Consider the following 16,937-nt stretch of genomic DNA (forward strand, 5'->3'; position numbering starts at 1 on the left):
AGATTCACCTTCGCCAGCACGGGTTTCCTGCGAGATGCACCCCCTGGCCGTCGCAGATCGCAGGTGACAGCAAAGTCGGCCACCGCCCTAGCAGTAGTGCCAAACCCCTGGTGCCATGTTGCCAGCTGGGCAGAGAGCAGACAGTAGATTGCCTCTCTCCCCAACATCTGCATGAGGTGACGCCGCTAGTTGGTTTCCTAGGGCTAGTCGGAATTGGGATAGAGTGTGCATCGGGCCCCCTGAAGTGGTTGTGGAGTTGAGAGGCAGCCGAGCTAGAGCAAAAGCAAAACACCAGCGGCCAATCACCAGCTCTTGTGTCAGCTTGATTGGGCAAGTTCCTTTTGTTCGAGGGCTGAGCTTTAATCCGACTGTTTCGAAACCACTGCAAATCGAGGTCCTCCCCCATTCTGCCATTGATCGCAATCTCTCCGGGGTGGGGACCAGGAGCGTGGCCATCCCCACATCGCTCATATAGTAGTTACGCAGACTACCATATTATTTCAGGCCGGTCTCGACGAGTCGGGCTCTAGACTCACGGTGGACATTACGAACAGGTCCCTAACTCCAATGTGCCGGCTGGAACTGGCATAGCCTGACGGTGTTTGCAATATCATGGTGCATAGCGTGGCTGGACAGAATGGTTCGATATTGCATTTCAGGACGCCAGCGAGCTCACGTGCGGCGCCTATGCTGAGAGCGGCTAAACAGCTGAACCTGCTCGTCCGACAGGTAAATGAAAGAAGAAATTCGATCAATCAATCCATTAATCGGCGTTCGGACCCGGCATAATCGGCATTGGTCATCCAGCCTCATTTGTCTACACCGCCACCATAGATGCGCCGCATATATCACCACTGCCAATGCATTTCACAAGCCACCGCGTTGACTGCCGCCACGTCGAGTTGATGCACGACATGGACACTTCTACTTTCTGTGGACTTGACTTTTCATCTATTTTCCCGCGCGCGGGATGCCGCGGGAGTGCAAATCGTTCTCAATCACTTTGTCTGCCTCCCGTGCGATCGACTAGCTCGTCACTGGCCGTGATATCCGGGATGGCCGATGTGGGTCCAGCCTTCACGGGGGGGACTAATAAGGCGCTCTTCGTATGACGGCAAAACCACGGGACATGCGTGGCATCTCACAATCACGCCGCGGTGCGGCATCAGCTTACCTGCATGGCTTTCTAAACTACAAAACGCATGCATGAGGCCGAGTGGGAAAACGATGGTGATCTGGCGAGGGCGCAGCTTAATATGGGAATCACAACGTAGGAGCCTCCATCGAGGCCATACGGGTAGGCGCGCTGTGATTAGCCAGTGCTACCGTCCTCGCTAGCGTCTACTGGCTCAGCGAAACCAGCATTCAATACCTACCACATCCAGACATCGTCGGCTTCCTTCTCCACCTCGGCCTTCTTCTAGAACTAGACGGCATCCGCGTCTTTTACCAGGACTCGGCAATGGCACCGGGTGAGCGCTCTGAGAACATCACTAGTCGGAACTAGACAAAAATAGTAGCATAAGTTATTGACTCACTGTTATCTCCGGTTGGAGAAACGCAAGCAAACACAAACAATGGGGCCAAGACGGCGAGGTATTCGAGCTGCAATTTGGAAGGAAGTGAATGTGGGACTGGAGGATGGTGTAGAACTTCCTCGAAGGCTTGGTGGTCTAAGTACATAGAGACCCCCGAATGCCTGTCGTTTTCGGAAGGCAATGAGCGAATAGGCAAGCGTCGACTTCTCCTTCACGTATAAACACTCGCATGTTGTACGATATGATGATGGAACAGACGAAACTAAGACAGCCTTTTGTCTCACATATGACTAAATGTTTGCCTCGGAGAACTGGCGTAAACTGCATAGTCCCATCAGGAAGAGTCAGTGAAAATACGCTGATGCTGATTTACTAAATTCTGAACACGTATTGCCCTAAGTCTAAAATCGGTCGGTGTTGCCAGTTCTTGTATTTCACAGGGGATGATTTAGATTTCTCTGATTTCCCGGTTTGCCTATCGAGTTGCCGAACGGCAACTACCTGGCCAACTATACCTCAATCTATCAACTACATTTTGCTTGGTACGGACAAACGTTCATCAACACTCGGTCTTTGATATATATATGTCATGATCTGTTTGCTAATACTCACCAACAGAAGCGCATTCACCAGTCTTACTTCCCTAAGTGATATTCTTCTAACAGGACCGAAGACGAGATGGATTTACAACACGAGCATAACCGTAAGTGGGGTTGGTTCATCATGCACAGATAAAGCCACATACTGCCCAACGATACCTGGTGATAATGAACACACCTGGCTGTCAGGCATGGGAGATGGTTAAATACCTGATTTCGGATGTTGTTCCGTAAGGTTAGAACACTACTGAGCCTGTATCGACCGTGGCATCATACGCTAGGCTACGAAGTATTAGAAGCCGGCGTCTTCCAGAACACTAGTATCAGTTCCGCATGGATACCTAAATAGAAAGCTTCATAAGCCTCTAATGATATTAGTCGCTTCCTTTCGTTTTATCCTTTTCCGGTGGTAGTTTAAGTGTTTATTTTAGCGTTTAGTACACCTCTCACTGACCTTGAGCAAGTTTAGACGATCAGTACCCAATCAGAAGCTCAGGGGTAACTGATTCTAGCACGGTCCGCTCGGACCCTTTCCGGCCACAGTGGCTTAAGTGGCAGTGCAAGCCCCCATGTGCTCCCCCCTTTTCCCTCGCGGCAAGATTGAAAGGACCTACATAACGTATCGATTATACACAACATTTGAATCTGAGATATTGCACCTGGTGCCGAATTAACGATTCCCGGTGAGGTAAACAGAATAAAGGGTGTATGAGTTTATGGTTAACTGGTGCACAGCATCTTACTCGATATCGCTGATGTATTGCTGATGTATCGCTGATGCCGAAGTCAACAGCAGTGCGACTCCAAAGCAGAGTCGTACTCGGTTTAGGGAACGCAAAGCAGCATTGAAAGCTTCAGAGTTGGCTGCTTCAAGTCATGGAGAGGTCAGTAGACCTGGCAAGGGTCTGCACAGACTCTCGCGGTAGACTCGAATTACACGCTACGGGGACAGCAGCGAGAGGATAATTACAGTTCTGCTTTTGGTTCTGATGAGGCGGAACGTTTTAGCATCCTACATGATTCCTGCCATCCGTCTGCCATCCTTCCACTTCTTTTGAACTCTCGAGTTTGTTGTTCGTAATAGCAAGTGCGAAACCCTATTTCTCTATAAAACTACCATTCCCTGGTTCAACAGGGAGATGAGCATAATAAGTGTCTGACCTTTGAGTGTTACATGGCGGAGTCGTCATTTACGTAGGATATAGGATACCTAGGACTGTTCCTTCTGTGTCTCTCATTGATAAACACACATGATATCTTCAATCTCTTACCTTTATTGAGTCTGTAATCAACATGACTAATACAACTGGCCGACTGTGTCTACCAAGGCTGTACCTCGCCCTTATAGGTTATGAACTTCCCTCCATGAGTCTCCTTGGTCGCCTCTGCGATTACCCGCACCATCCCATCACAAGACTCGTCCGGCTCGTCAGGCGCTCGAGGAAGTCCGAGAAGCCCGACTGCCCGGTGGCCCATGTCGGTGTCAGGGAAGCCAGGATCTGCCACGGAAGCGATGAAGGACTCTTCCTCGGCATTCATTCCTTTCGTATACCAGTGCACCATGGTCTTGGATAGTGCATAGACGCCATTGAGAATAGGGGGTTGCTGCCTGTTAGTCGATATCTCAGTCAGCTGTTTCATCAAAGCCCTTCGTCTGTTATGTAAATGCTTACTGCTCCTGGTTAGTATATATACTTGCCCGTAAAGAATGGAAATCTACCTCAAGAGACCCTGCGCTTGAACCCATGCTCACCCACTTCGGGGCGGGGGACTTCCGCAGCAGTGGCAGCACGGCCTGACAAGAAAGCGCTGGACGAGACCTTTTCCCAGCCCCCTGCTGGCACCGGTAATCAGAACAATCGCGTGTGCCATTTTCCCGGCTCTAAGCGGAAAGAAGTGATTTGAATACAGAACGAGAATGCTTCTATCCCTTTGATCGGCTTTTGGCTTCCCTATGATTGTTATATGGGGCTTAAGCCTCGGGACCTTTACGACTACCCTGTTTGAGCTTTCTCATTCACCCCTCCCGTGTAAACCCACCTATTACGTAACGCAAAGTAAGGGGCATATGTAAGGGGGTGCTTACGCGCTGCTCTAGGCCTTTAATGTAACGCGATTGATTGTGTTTGAATCGGTTCGTTATGCTTATCTGCTGGTTCGCAATCAGCTGTTTTGTAATCAATCACCCAATGTTGGGAACCAACATGCATAATAGAGCTAACTTAATCGGACGACATCTGCGCTGCCAAGGTTCTGCTGCAGGTACCACTGAAGAAGGAACCGGCGCGAATTTCTGTAATGCCGTGGAAGTCTCTTATCGCCATTAGCAATACCATCGGCAACTTCTTCGATGTATTGAATCCTGGATTACTGCTGCCCGGGCTACCGGCTATCGATCATCACTCATCTTGTGGAATCTCAGATTATGATGAGTAATGGCTAGTGGAAGTAGTTTGGCCGGTGATTCTCCAGGTATACATGCATCCATTCATCACCAGTCATTTGATCAGATGCTACCCAGAGCGTAGTACCTACCCTCCTTGAACTAATCTGAATAGTACCTAAGTGCCTACAATCTGAATCGTAAACACCCAACCCAGATCGCCCGCAAGTACTCCATCCCAAACACATCTTCTTCTACGTTATCTTTACTAGACCCTCTCTTAGCAGCCGAGGGCGAAGACATGGGTGTAAACAAAGGCCATACTTTTAGTGAGCGTTTATAATTGTTCTATTATTTTAAGGTTACTAATAAATATCGGGATGAGATATGGTGTTAGCGAGAGCTATATAGCGAGCCAAAGAAAAGGTTTGGGGGTCTCGAACCTAAAAGAGGCAATTCGAACTCTTAGTATGAGATATCGGCGTGGGCCGGCTGTGTAAGAGTGGACGAGACAGTAATGGAAGTAGCTGCGACTTCAGGTAGGGTCTCCATCCGTAAAGGCTCTGTCCCGTCACAAGAAAGGAAATGTGCCCCAAGCGTCGAAACGTAGGATCCAACATGGGTCATTCCTTTAAGCCTACAGGGCCAGATGCTATACAACCAAAGGTGGAGGGCACGCCCAGCTCGTTGTGTCATTGGTACGTCCCCCCGTATAATCCGCTGCCCGGGGGAACGGGCAGACGGGACGCTGAGCGTAGGACGTAGCCCAGTTCGCGGACGTATTGAATGTCGTTGCTATGATGTCATGTGGCTTCTGGTCCGTGTGCTCCATCCAGTTCACCAGAGCTGCGAACATGTCGGTGCTTGGATTGTTTACTAGATCCAGCCCTAAGATGTTTCCGGAATACACCGCGCTTCCTTGCGTTGCGGCTGAGAAGAACCAAGGGGCTCTATACTGCGGCTGCACGTAGGGGAACGTTTCGGGTGGGTTTAGGTTCACAGGGTAGCTGTCCGAAAGGAAACAGTGCGCCATGCCCGGGACCTGGTAGTAAAGCATGAAGTCGTCACGATTGGCCGAGTACTTGCCGACGTTCTGAAAGTACTCCAAGCTGCTCTTGGTGGGGACGATACCGTCGGCAGGACCATGGTACATGATCAGCCTGCCTCCTCGGCTGTGGAATCTGGCCCAGTCTGTGGTATTCGCTCGCGGCGAGGCCATACCGGGCCTTTGTTGCTCGGCATCCGTGACGATCTTGTCGGTGTAGTTGTATCCAGATTCATAGCCACTGAGGAAGTTGAGTGGCCACTGCCAGTCAAATCCACACGGCTGCCCAGCGGGCGCATACATCCCACCCGTAGGAGCCACAAAGCTGAGAAGAGTGCCCTCTGCGCCTGGCTCGGGACCTGGAAAGATATCCTTTGTCTCACCATCAACCGTTATGGTATAATTCTGATGCAAGGCGATGAGCGTGCTGACCTGGGCCTGGGTAAGGCAATCCAAAGCGTCGTTGAATTCGCAACTCAGGGACGTAGCGATCTCCGTCAGGTTGCATGCCGATGGATCCATGATCACTTCGTCCGTCACGTTGTCTTTTGCATCACACCCCGGCGAATCTCGTCAACAATGAAAGCAAACTGACTTGGGTTGTCAGGCACAGTCCCGGGAGTATCCGGCAGATCAAGTCCTGCGAGCTTTGCCACCCAGGGCATGATGTGTTCTTGGTCCCACGAAGGAGCACCAATTAGGAGGCCGTCGAACGAGTTCGGGTCTATTTCGAGCTGCCTGAGTCCTTGCCGCCCCGAAGTGGAACAACCGGCAAAGTAGGAATGGCTAATCGGATCCCCGTAGTATGCCCGGATGATGTCCTTTGCCACCGGGACAGACCCGTCCAGGGCGCGGCATCCCCAATCGTTGCGAGCCCGAGGATTATCTTTCGCCCATCTCTGGTCCTGCTGGTCGCCTTTATGGCCCTGTTCCGTGGACATAACGGCCATGTTGTAGTATCGAGCCGCCGCCCACATTTCGCGCCAGTCGATCCCGCCGGCGAAGGAGAAGCCACCAGTGGTCATGAACGAGCCTGCCCAGAACCCCCGTTCCGGCATGATGAGGCCAAAGCGGTAGGTGTCCATCTTCACAATCATGGCGCATGTTGGCGGCAGGGGCAAGGCGTAGTTGCATTGCGGTAATAATATGTTGGGGTTGGATTCGGTAGCAGGACATGCCCCGTAGAAGCCATTGTCGGCGATGTCTTCGCCATAACATCCGTTGTTCAGTCCTATTGATGGTTTCGATGGTGGCATTGTACTGCCGTAACGCATTCTCAGAGTTTTCCGCGCTGCAATTCTTAGCCGGTGCTATCCCCGGGCATAGGTTTAGAGCTTGGCAGAGGAGAAGAGGCTCAGTACAAAGACTGAGTTGAATAAAGGGTGCATATTTGGGATACTGTAGATATGCCACAAACTCAACACTGGTCAACTGGATCAAATTCAAATTCAAATGAGATTCAACAATATGTTTTGTTTTCTTACTGTCAGTATTGCACAACTATCAACGCATTTATACACATCTGCTACGATGTTTTTCTCTTCTCGGCATATATGATTATAAGCTAGCATCGTAAACTCCTGCCTCATGCCATAGAGACAGTTAGACTTTGGCGGCTCCAAGCGTCATCTTAAGTATCCTGCTATTCTCGAAATTGGTATAGTAGGCACCTGTTTACAACTCCTATGATATGATACCCCGTGTTACCCCAAGGAATAATGGTCACAATGCTCCAAGGTGTGTCACTAGCATGGTGCTCGGTGTGGGCTCTGACGCGGACACCTACAGTGCCTCTACCGCTTGGGCTTGTAGGCAGGTCAACACTTACGAAGGAGACATCATGAGGCTGAAAGTTGGGGATCACTAACAGATGAGCTAAGTCATCGTGTGACTGTCTCGGTCCAATCGACCAAACAATTACGGTGTGAGCTACCAGAAGTACTTTAATAATTACCCAACTCTCTCTTTAACCACATATTACTAAAAGATGTTAGTCCTATAAGCACCTTAACCACTTAGCCGTCTTATTATATAAGCAGCAACTTAAACTTAATATTAAACTATATTATAACCTAAGTTCATTTTATTAATAACTATTCGAAAAGAAATCGAAAAATTATAACTTTAACGAATTTTATTTTTAATATAGCTAGTAATATTAAAATCGCTTTTCGAATTTAAGTTAATAACTTAAATTATTTTATCTTCCTTTAATTTATCTTAAAGGTTATACTACTAGCTTATTATTTTATCTTTAATTATTATTATATTTTATATTATAATAAAAGTATAATTAAAGTTTTTAATTACTTAATAAGGTTGAAATTTAAATGCTTTATTTAATTTAACTTATAAATAATCTTTTTTCATTTTAATTTAATTAATTAAACCTTTAAAGTATTAAACCCTTTTTTAAGCTTACGAAATAATAGCCTCTTATAAGTACTATTAAGTTAAATATCTCTAACGTATCCTATATAAGCGAATATCCTATTTTTTTATACCCCTTTTAATAAAATATAAATTAATTTCACTATAACGTATTTAATATATTAAAATTAATCGGAATTATTATCTCTAAATATTTCTATATTATTCTAATAAGTACGCGTATTATACCCGGGTTCTCTTTAAATTTTATAGCGCTATAAGCGTGTCTTAAACGTCCTTATACGATTACTTTTCCGACGCGATTCGTTTTATAATTATTTATTAATATCTTTTTAAAATTACAGGTCTTTTTTAGCTTATATACGAAGTGATCTTTTATTCTATAACCGTTTTTTTTTCGTACGGCGGCGCCGGCTAAGTATTTTATTTATTTTTTAAAGTATTACGTTTTTACCTTTTAAAAAAGTAACTTAATATATAATATATATTATAACCTTTACGATCTAGTTAAGGTTAATTAAAATAAACGTCGGAAAATTATTTTAATACTATACAATACGGTTTCGAACATATTCGGTTTAAGATTAAGCTTTAATCGGGCTATTTAAAGTTTTTAATTTTTAAAGAATAAATAGGCTAGAAGACGTCCCCGGAGGTATTAAAGTACGTAGCTTTATATCTAATTATAAAATAATATATTCCGGATTATACGAGACGAGTCCTATCTTTCGAAAGCTTCCTTATATATTCGAAACGATAAAAATCGCCTAAAACGCTTTTAAAAACGCTAGTAAGAAATCCTCCTTTAAAATATAAATAATATGCGCCCGTATAAAATATTTAATTTCTTTCCCGTACGCCTTTTTTAATATATAAAAACAGCCGATATTAAAAGGTTAGAACTTATGCGACGAATAAGAAGGTATATAAAGTATAATAATCGAGTGGTGGCTTTCGTGGCCGTCTAGGATTAAGAGGCGATAATGACCTTTTATACGTATTGGAACAGCCACTCCAGGGGCTTCCAGCACCTCTTGAAAAGGGCGTCACGTGCGTGCGACGTATAGATCATTAGCCCCTCGTACGAAAAGGTAAGCGCTGGCGGCTTCCCGCTAATTAATAAATAGAGGAGATAAATAAAATATAAGCACCGTTTTAACCTTTATATAGTATACGTACGTATTAGAAAGCCTATTTAATATTAATTAATAATTATACGAGGTAATTATAGATTAATAAAAGTAAAAAGACGGTTTTACGCTAGTATATAAACAGGGTAACCGTGCTAAATAGCTTAAAAAGATTCTTAAATCTTTAAGAAGAGTAAAGCTACCTCTTTCGTATAAAGTTTAAATCTTATTTCTTTTAAAGCGAATATCGAAAAAAAGAGACTAAGTTATAATATGGTCGGAAAACTAGCTAAATTATATATTACTTTATACCCGAAAATAACGTTATATGAACTAGTTAAACGATACTTTAATAATAGTATCTACCCCTTAATACCCTTTAACCGGGCTAGGATCCTAATATTAAATAACCTGAAATCCCCTAGACGTCCGAGCCGTCCGAGGCACCTAAGAACGAACCCGAGATTACGTACGAAAAAACTATAGCGACTACGAGAATAAAATTCGGGGTCTGGAAAGCAAATACCGACCTCGAGAAATGGAATAACGAGCCGGACCCGACGTTACCTAAAGTAATAAAAAAAGAATTAATAATATACGCCGCACGATACTTTTACGATTATTACTCTTTTAAAATTACGAAAAATACTTTTACGAAATAATTCGTTTATGATTTCGCTAAATGAATAAAAGAGGCATTTAAAGATATTAATCGTACGTTTTTAAAAGCTCTCTTTACGTACTTAGAAAAGAACGGAATCGATACCCCCAATAATAATATAATAATTGGGAAACTAATAAAGCTTACCGTATACCGATATACCTTGTCGCTTAAGCCGGAATAATAACGCCGACCCCTGACCGTTTAAAAAGAAAGTACCGTATAAAACTTAATAAAATAACCGGCCGAAAATTATATAATAAAATAAGAAACGCGGGAAACCTATACGGTATAACTAGCCGTATAATTAAACCCCGATTACCGGTATCCCTCTTTCCCGGCTACGTATCCCGGTATACCCGGTACTAGAGCCTCTTAAGATATTATTCTTTTCCTCGCTCTTAATTAGACACCTAACGCTAATACGTAAACGTTTAACCCGGTATATATTACTACGTACGATATTTTATTAACTCGAATTATTTATAATAAAAAAATAGATAGCTTTAAAATCGTTCTATTTTTTAAAGTATAAAAAAAGATTAACGATTATACCGGCGTATCGTATAATATTTTTACCGATAAAATACGACTCTTTATCGGGACCTGCCGCCGACTAGATATCCCGGAAGACCAGTATTACGCGATTTTTCTAGATATCCTAGCCGGCCATGCGGTAGACTTTTATTTAAGCTATATCGGCCTAAATAAAAAATAAGACTAAATATATACCGACTTCGATAAATATTTTAACGACCCGGTAATTTATATTTAATATTATACGGATTAAACGAATATTATATTTATATAATTAAAAATAGAAAACTCCGAGAAGTCGCTTTTAAAAATCCTAGAGATATTATTCGATAAGCTAACCCGCGTATAACGAGCCCTCGGAATAGGATTTTTTTAAAAAAAGCACCTCTATACTTTTGTTATACGAGCTTATCGAGGAGTCCCGAGCTCGAACCGGCCTTTATCTACCGGCAGCTAACGTGCGAGGGTCTATTTTCTAACCTCCGAGCCTCGTTAAGTATCGCGATAAATCGAAAAATAATAACCGGCTATTTAACGGAAGGATTACCGCCGGAAATAACCTTTAAAGCATATATAATTAATAAACGCTTTATTAATAATTATACGAAAAAGAATAGGCCGTCTTATAATAATAAACCCTTTTATAGGAATAAACCGGCATTTTTTAATAACCGGAACTAATAAATAATAATACCGTTCCGACCTAAACCAACGTATAGAAATAAGCCGTTTTAAAAAAGAACGTGCCGAGTTTATTAAAAATAGGGATATTAATCAATAAACTATTCGTTTAAAAAATAATCTCGGGCACGAACTTAATATTTTTAAGCGTACGAAGCTATTAAATAAAGTCCCCTCGTATTAAAGGAATACGAAATATTTATACAGGATTAAAAAGGATTATAAAAAGACTTTAACGACGAGGAAAACTACGATTATATTAATTTAAAGGATATATAATAAGGAATTATTTACTTAATAAACGCTACGTTTTTTTACCGGCTTATAAGAGAGGATATTTATTCTTTAAAACTTACCGTACGAGCGGATTAATTTAATTTAAGCGGTTAATATAGCTAAGTATACTAAAGTAAACTCTGGGATACCGGTACCGCACAGTTCTCGATAGTCGGCAAGCTCCAAGCCGAAGCCTACGTACGAGAGAACCCGGACACCTAGATCGATTAGACTCCCGGATCGGCCGAGATTAAATTCGGTAATTTATTTCCGATATTATTAATCGGTACCTTTAACGTACAGAATTAATTAAGAATAACGAAATATTATATTTTTAAAACTTAAACCATTTTCGTATTATTACTATATAATACCGATAAATTTAAAACGTATTATAATAATATCTTTAACGTTATTATACGAGCCGACGGGAAAACACTCTTAATTATTAAGAAATAGGGACATCCGTTCTTTAACGTTAGTCGTACGGAAACGACGGTACACCTTACCGAAGTATAGCTCCGGTACTTCCACCGTTAATTTAGATATCCCCGCACGGAGAGGCTATATAACTTCCTAAAGAATACTAGCCACGATAACGTCGAGACTTCCGTCCTCGACGAAATTTAGAAATTCTGCTCCTAGTACTAAACGTACGACCTGGTACCACGGCGGTTTAAATTCTTACTTTAAGATTCGTACGATTTTAATTATAAGATCGTTATCGATATTATATATATTAACGGATAAAACGTATTATACGTTATTAATATTAATATATTTTTTTAAATAGTTATATTTTTAAAATTATTTAATATATAAAATATTTAAAATACGTTTTATAAATATTAAATATACGTTTATTAAAACCCCTCGAATAATATTTCGCATAACCCCGAAACTTATTTCTAAAGGAAGTTCCGGAATTACGTATAAATAATAGAAATTATATATAAATAAATACTAATCGAAGCTTATTAAATAATAAAAAAGATCGAGAAAACGCACGCTCCGCTCCGCCGAGCGTATAATATCCTATAAAAAAAGCTAAGTAACCGTATAAACCCGGAGACGGTCCTTTAAATAGCGGTAAAAGCTTTAAATAATACTGCCGGCCCGGATAGGCTTATCCTAACACTCCTTATTTTCGGAGCATATCCCCGAATTAATACGAGTTCGCCTCTATCGCCAGAAATCCAAGCGAGAGCGGAGGCCGTACAAAAAGCGATAAAAATATTACGAAAGATCCGGGCAGAGGTTAATATTAACCGAGCTTTAAATACCCGAAGCGGACCGTATATTCATAATATTTTCACATTCCCGCTCCGTATAGAGGTTCTTATATAGCGAGAGAAAAAAGGATAGACCGGACCGTACCCGATCGCCGTAATCGAAAACCGTATAGTCCGAGTCGATACACCAGACGGCCCGAAGGAATTCCGGGTTACCTAAATTAAGCCATATTTCCGGGAACCCGAAGAACCTATAAAAAATACGGAAGGCAAGGATGGCACTACTTCTAAAATAAAGGACGATACTACTTTCGAAATAAAGGACGTTATTATTATAAAATAGCCCGAAACTCCCGTATAATAAGGTTAAGGCCGACCTTAAAAATATTTATTTTTATATAACTCCTTAACGGTATTCTTTACTTAAAAAAACGTAAAAACTACGACCTAGCCGTTAAGCTCCGGAAAAATAATATAATTACGGCCTCCGGAACCCCTTTTTAAAAATCGGATACGAAAAAATAAATAACCTCGCCGTATAAGGGGTATTCGAGTTTGTTTGATTCGATCCGAAGGTTTATAATAATTACCGGATCTTTAAAACCCGGCTCGTATGGGAGATTAAAAGGAAAAATATTAAACTGTACGAGAAATTTAAGCTTATTGTTTAAAAATATAAAGATACGGAAAAAGAGAAAATCCTTATTTAATCGCCGATAATTTAAAGAATAAATTAAAGGCTAATATTTATATTAAGACCGACTTTTATGCGGGACTTCGGAGCTTACGAAGAACTACGGGATATTATTTAAACGTATATTTAATCGTATAATAAGCTTATTTATATAATATACGTAAAGCTTTTAAAAAAGTTCGAGTTTTAATACTTTAAAAAAATGCTTTTATAAATCGTATTATTATTATACGGCTTAATAAAATCCGAATTATATTAATTTAAAACGTATTACGAATATTATATATAAAACTTAGGAATAACGGTTTTTATATATAATCCTTATTTATTTTTTATAAACGACGGCTTAAAAACTTTCGGAATTATTATTATATAAATTAATAATATCTTTAGCTTCGTTATAAGCCCTTTTTTTAAAAAAGAAAATAAAAAGCTAGTAGAAGTAGCGTTCCGTACGAAGCCGAAAGAGACCTTAACGGAAAATACGCCCGTAAAATTTAACGGAGGTAAGATCTTATTAGAAACGCACGATATTTTTTTCTAATAGAAAGGATAAGTTAAACAGTTTTAGTTTATAAACTTAAAAACTACCGACCGGGATTAGTAATATATCTCTTAACGTATGAAAGGGGCGTATATCGCTTTAATCTATTAACCGGAGGTAATGTACGACCTGTCGGTCGTAGTTTAAATATAGGCCCTTAAGGATGAAGATATCGAGCACCTAAACGCCCGAATCGTCTAATAAATCGAGAACTCGATACGAGGACTCCGGTATATTTTTCTCGATTTTTAACGTACGAAAATATATATCTTTACCGACGGCTCGTTCGTAAATAATAAAGACTTAACTTCCTAATTTAGGTACTTTATTATGCTCGGCTAAAAGACCGAGCGTACGAAAGACCGATTCGAAATTTAAGGTAATATTATTTATTAAAGCTCGATAAAATATAAAAGAGTTACTCGAAGCGTACTCGTTAATAAGCTATACGGGATGATTTCCGGCGTTAATAGCGGTATCGTATTAAATACGACGCTTAAAAAGATTATACGGAGCCTAGGATTTTAAGAAATTTTAATAATTTTTTATATAGACTCGAGGTCTTTATACGAATACTTAATAAAGCTTGGTACGATAAACGAAAAGCGATTAATAATTAATATTATATCGTTTCGAGAATCGTATAAAAAAAGGAGATAATAAAAATTTACTAAATAAATAAACGGGATAACCCGGCGGACGCTTTTATAAAGAAATTTTTAAATAAAGCCTTTAAACAGCTTATCTCGATAAATAAACTAATTATATAAATAAAGGTATACGTTAAAAAGCTTCGCCTATATAACGAGTAAGCGAAAAGTAAAGAGCAAAAGAGAAGGGAGGAGGATCTTCCCTTTAAAAAAAAAAACTGCTAATATTAGAACAGCTACTTTAGAGGCTTCCAATACCTCTTAAAAAAGGCGTTATGTACGTGCGACGCACGGATTATTAGCCCCTCGTACAAAAAGGTGAGCGCTAGCGGCTTCCCGCCAGTTAATAAATAAAAGAGACAGATAAAATATAAGCACCGTCTCAACCCCTACGCAGCGTACGTACGCACTAGAAAGCCCATTTAACAATACAAGACTTAATATATTAATTAAAATATTAAACTTAGTCCTCGCTTTTTTTATTCGTGGTCTAGTTATTTTTAATAATTACGATCACTTAATCCTTTAATAATAGGCTATTTTCGTATTAAAAAAAGAGGTGCGTTTTTTTAATAAAGATAATATACGGAGGAATAGCGTAACCGTATAATTTAACGCTTTAAATAATTATAACTTATTCTTAATTCTTTTACTATATTATTTTAAGCCTTTCGCATTGATCGGAAGTAGTTACGATTATTTCGGACGAGATTTAGCTTATAAAAAAGCCGGTCTCGTTGAAATTATAAATATCCTCTTTTTAAATCCCGTATTTATAAATTATATTCCGTACGAGGGTAAACTACGCGTGATACGCGTCGGGATCTTCGTAAAGGACTCTTTAATAATTGATTCTTTAATTAAAACGCGTCCGGAGGTCTAGTTATTATTATATAAAGTTAAAGGCTTAATTAATATCGACGCGTCTCGCGTCGCGTAAACTAAATAATCGATTCGTTATATCTTTTATATTACTTAGTTAAGGAAAAAACGATCGCGTATTTAAATTAATAATATATCGAATAATTATATCTTTTTTAAAATTTAAAAACTTTCGAGAATTCGTAAATATTTCGCGTTATATAAGTTAATTATTTCGTCTATGCTATAAGGTTTTCAATAAAACGTAATAAATTAATATAGCTTTTCGTACGTTTAAAATTAAGTCTTTTTAAAGCGCTTAAAACGCTAGAATTATATTACTCTCTTTTTAAAGTTACAGCATTTTCGGACGTAAAAGAATATAAAAAAAGGTTAAAGCTATAAGGAAATTTATAAAAATAAGACATTCGCTTATAAGATACGTTATTATAAGCTAGGGTTTCGACTTAACGTATACACCGAGAGCTAGTACGTATAAGCGCTTCTCGAATAAGTGTTTATTAGTCGTTAAATTATTTAAGGCCTAAAGGGACCACTTTTTAGCCGCGGACTTACTCGTATTTCCGTAACCGGGAGTTTAAGGGTTTAAAAATATTTCGTGGGTAGATTTCGATAACTCGCTACCCGTTAGCTATTATTTTAAGTTTAAAAATTAATTTCTAAGCTCGGTGCTACGTTTAAATAAAGTTAGCCTTATTTACGTTTATATTAAATATTAATTAATAATAAAGAATTAAATATTTTTAAACTTTATTTTAATATAAAAAAGGATTTAAATTTAAGAACTATAATATTTAAAAAATATATATAAATAAATATAGTACTTAAACTTTATTAATTATAAATTCCGTTATAAAATAGTTTTATACGTAATTATCGTAATCGTTATTACTTTAAATTCTTTAGTTTTATTCGTAATAAATAAATATTTCGTAATTATATTATCACTAACTTATTATTAATTAAGTTTTTAAATAAATAAACGAATAATTTATTTTAAAAATTTATTTATAAGTTATAAAAATTATCGCCGCGGTTTAAAAATAATTAAAAAAGTAAAGTAATATTATTTATATTTATTAACTTTATAATTATCATTTATTTATAATAAGCGGTATTTTAAATAAAGATTTTAATTAATTTAGCCGGATTAATTATATAATAATTATAATTTAAACTTATAATATTATTAATTTTATTTATATTATAAATAAATTAAACGAGAATATCCGTAATAAATACTGCCTTAAAATAAAGAAAAAAAGCTAAATATGTAATAAACGTATCAGAAATCCATCGTCGTGGCTAGTATGGTCTTCAACTTGGGGTAACGGGCGATGAATCTCTTTACCTAATGGATTCCAAAGGGCAAGGCGCGCTGGTACGTCTTGAATAGCCGGGCGACGAACAGCCGGAACACGTTATACTTGGGGGCAAGGCCTAGCTGCGCCTATCGGATAGCCCAGGTTTCAAGATATTCCTCCTGGGCGGAAGAGAGGGTCCTAGCGGACTCCTTAGACTCGTTCCGGGTCGGTCTGCCCCTGATTCTGTCCCGTAAGGTGGCTCGGGGTACCTTAAGTCTTTTAAAGGCTGCACGTTCCGACTCGCCAGCTTGTACGGCCAAAACAGCACGCTAAATGGCGGATTTGGGGGTTAGAATGGGCATAGCTAGAAAGCACGAGAAGTGACGATTT

The 16,937-nt window shown here is 39.7% G+C and overlaps 4 protein-coding genes across 4 annotated transcripts; 1 reads left to right on the top strand and 3 right to left on the bottom strand.

Annotated features, from left to right (window-relative positions):
• Positions 1-1,256: 1,256 nt before the first annotated feature.
• PG994_005807 (uncharacterized protein) lies at positions 1,257-1,507 on the top strand (the record flags this gene model as incomplete). Its single annotated transcript, XM_066857216.1, has 2 exons — positions 1,257-1,270; positions 1,321-1,507. 2 exons carry the CDS (start codon positions 1,257-1,259, stop codon positions 1,505-1,507), a joined length of 201 nt encoding a protein of 66 aa, XP_066716485.1.
• Positions 1,508-3,457: 1,950 nt separating this feature from the next.
• Positions 3,458-4,009, bottom strand: PG994_005808 (uncharacterized protein; the record flags this gene model as incomplete). The annotated part of the gene is made up of 2 exons (XM_066857217.1): positions 3,458-3,746; positions 3,891-4,009. 2 exons carry the CDS (start codon positions 4,007-4,009, stop codon positions 3,458-3,460), a joined length of 408 nt encoding a protein of 135 aa, XP_066716486.1.
• A 1,163-nt stretch (positions 4,010-5,172) lies between these two features.
• On the bottom strand, positions 5,173-6,087 carry PG994_005809 (uncharacterized protein; the record flags this gene model as incomplete). Its single annotated transcript, XM_066857218.1, has 1 exon — positions 5,173-6,087. The coding sequence occupies one exon, from the start codon at positions 6,085-6,087 to the stop codon at positions 5,173-5,175; it is 915 nt and encodes a 304-aa protein (XP_066716487.1).
• A 14-nt stretch (positions 6,088-6,101) lies between these two features.
• PG994_005810 (uncharacterized protein) lies at positions 6,102-6,821 on the bottom strand (the record flags this gene model as incomplete). The annotated part of the gene is made up of 1 exon (XM_066857219.1): positions 6,102-6,821. The coding sequence occupies one exon, from the start codon at positions 6,819-6,821 to the stop codon at positions 6,102-6,104; it is 720 nt and encodes a 239-aa protein (XP_066716488.1).
• Between the last annotated feature and the right edge of the window lie 10,116 nt (positions 6,822-16,937).

The sequence above is a fragment of the Apiospora phragmitis genome (genome assembly GCF_038363925.1).
Source record: "Apiospora phragmitis strain CBS 135458 chromosome Unknown utg000006l:1.0-5683423.0:1.0-5690449.0, whole genome shotgun sequence".
Taxonomy (NCBI): Eukaryota; Fungi; Ascomycota; class Sordariomycetes; order Amphisphaeriales; family Apiosporaceae; genus Apiospora; species Apiospora phragmitis.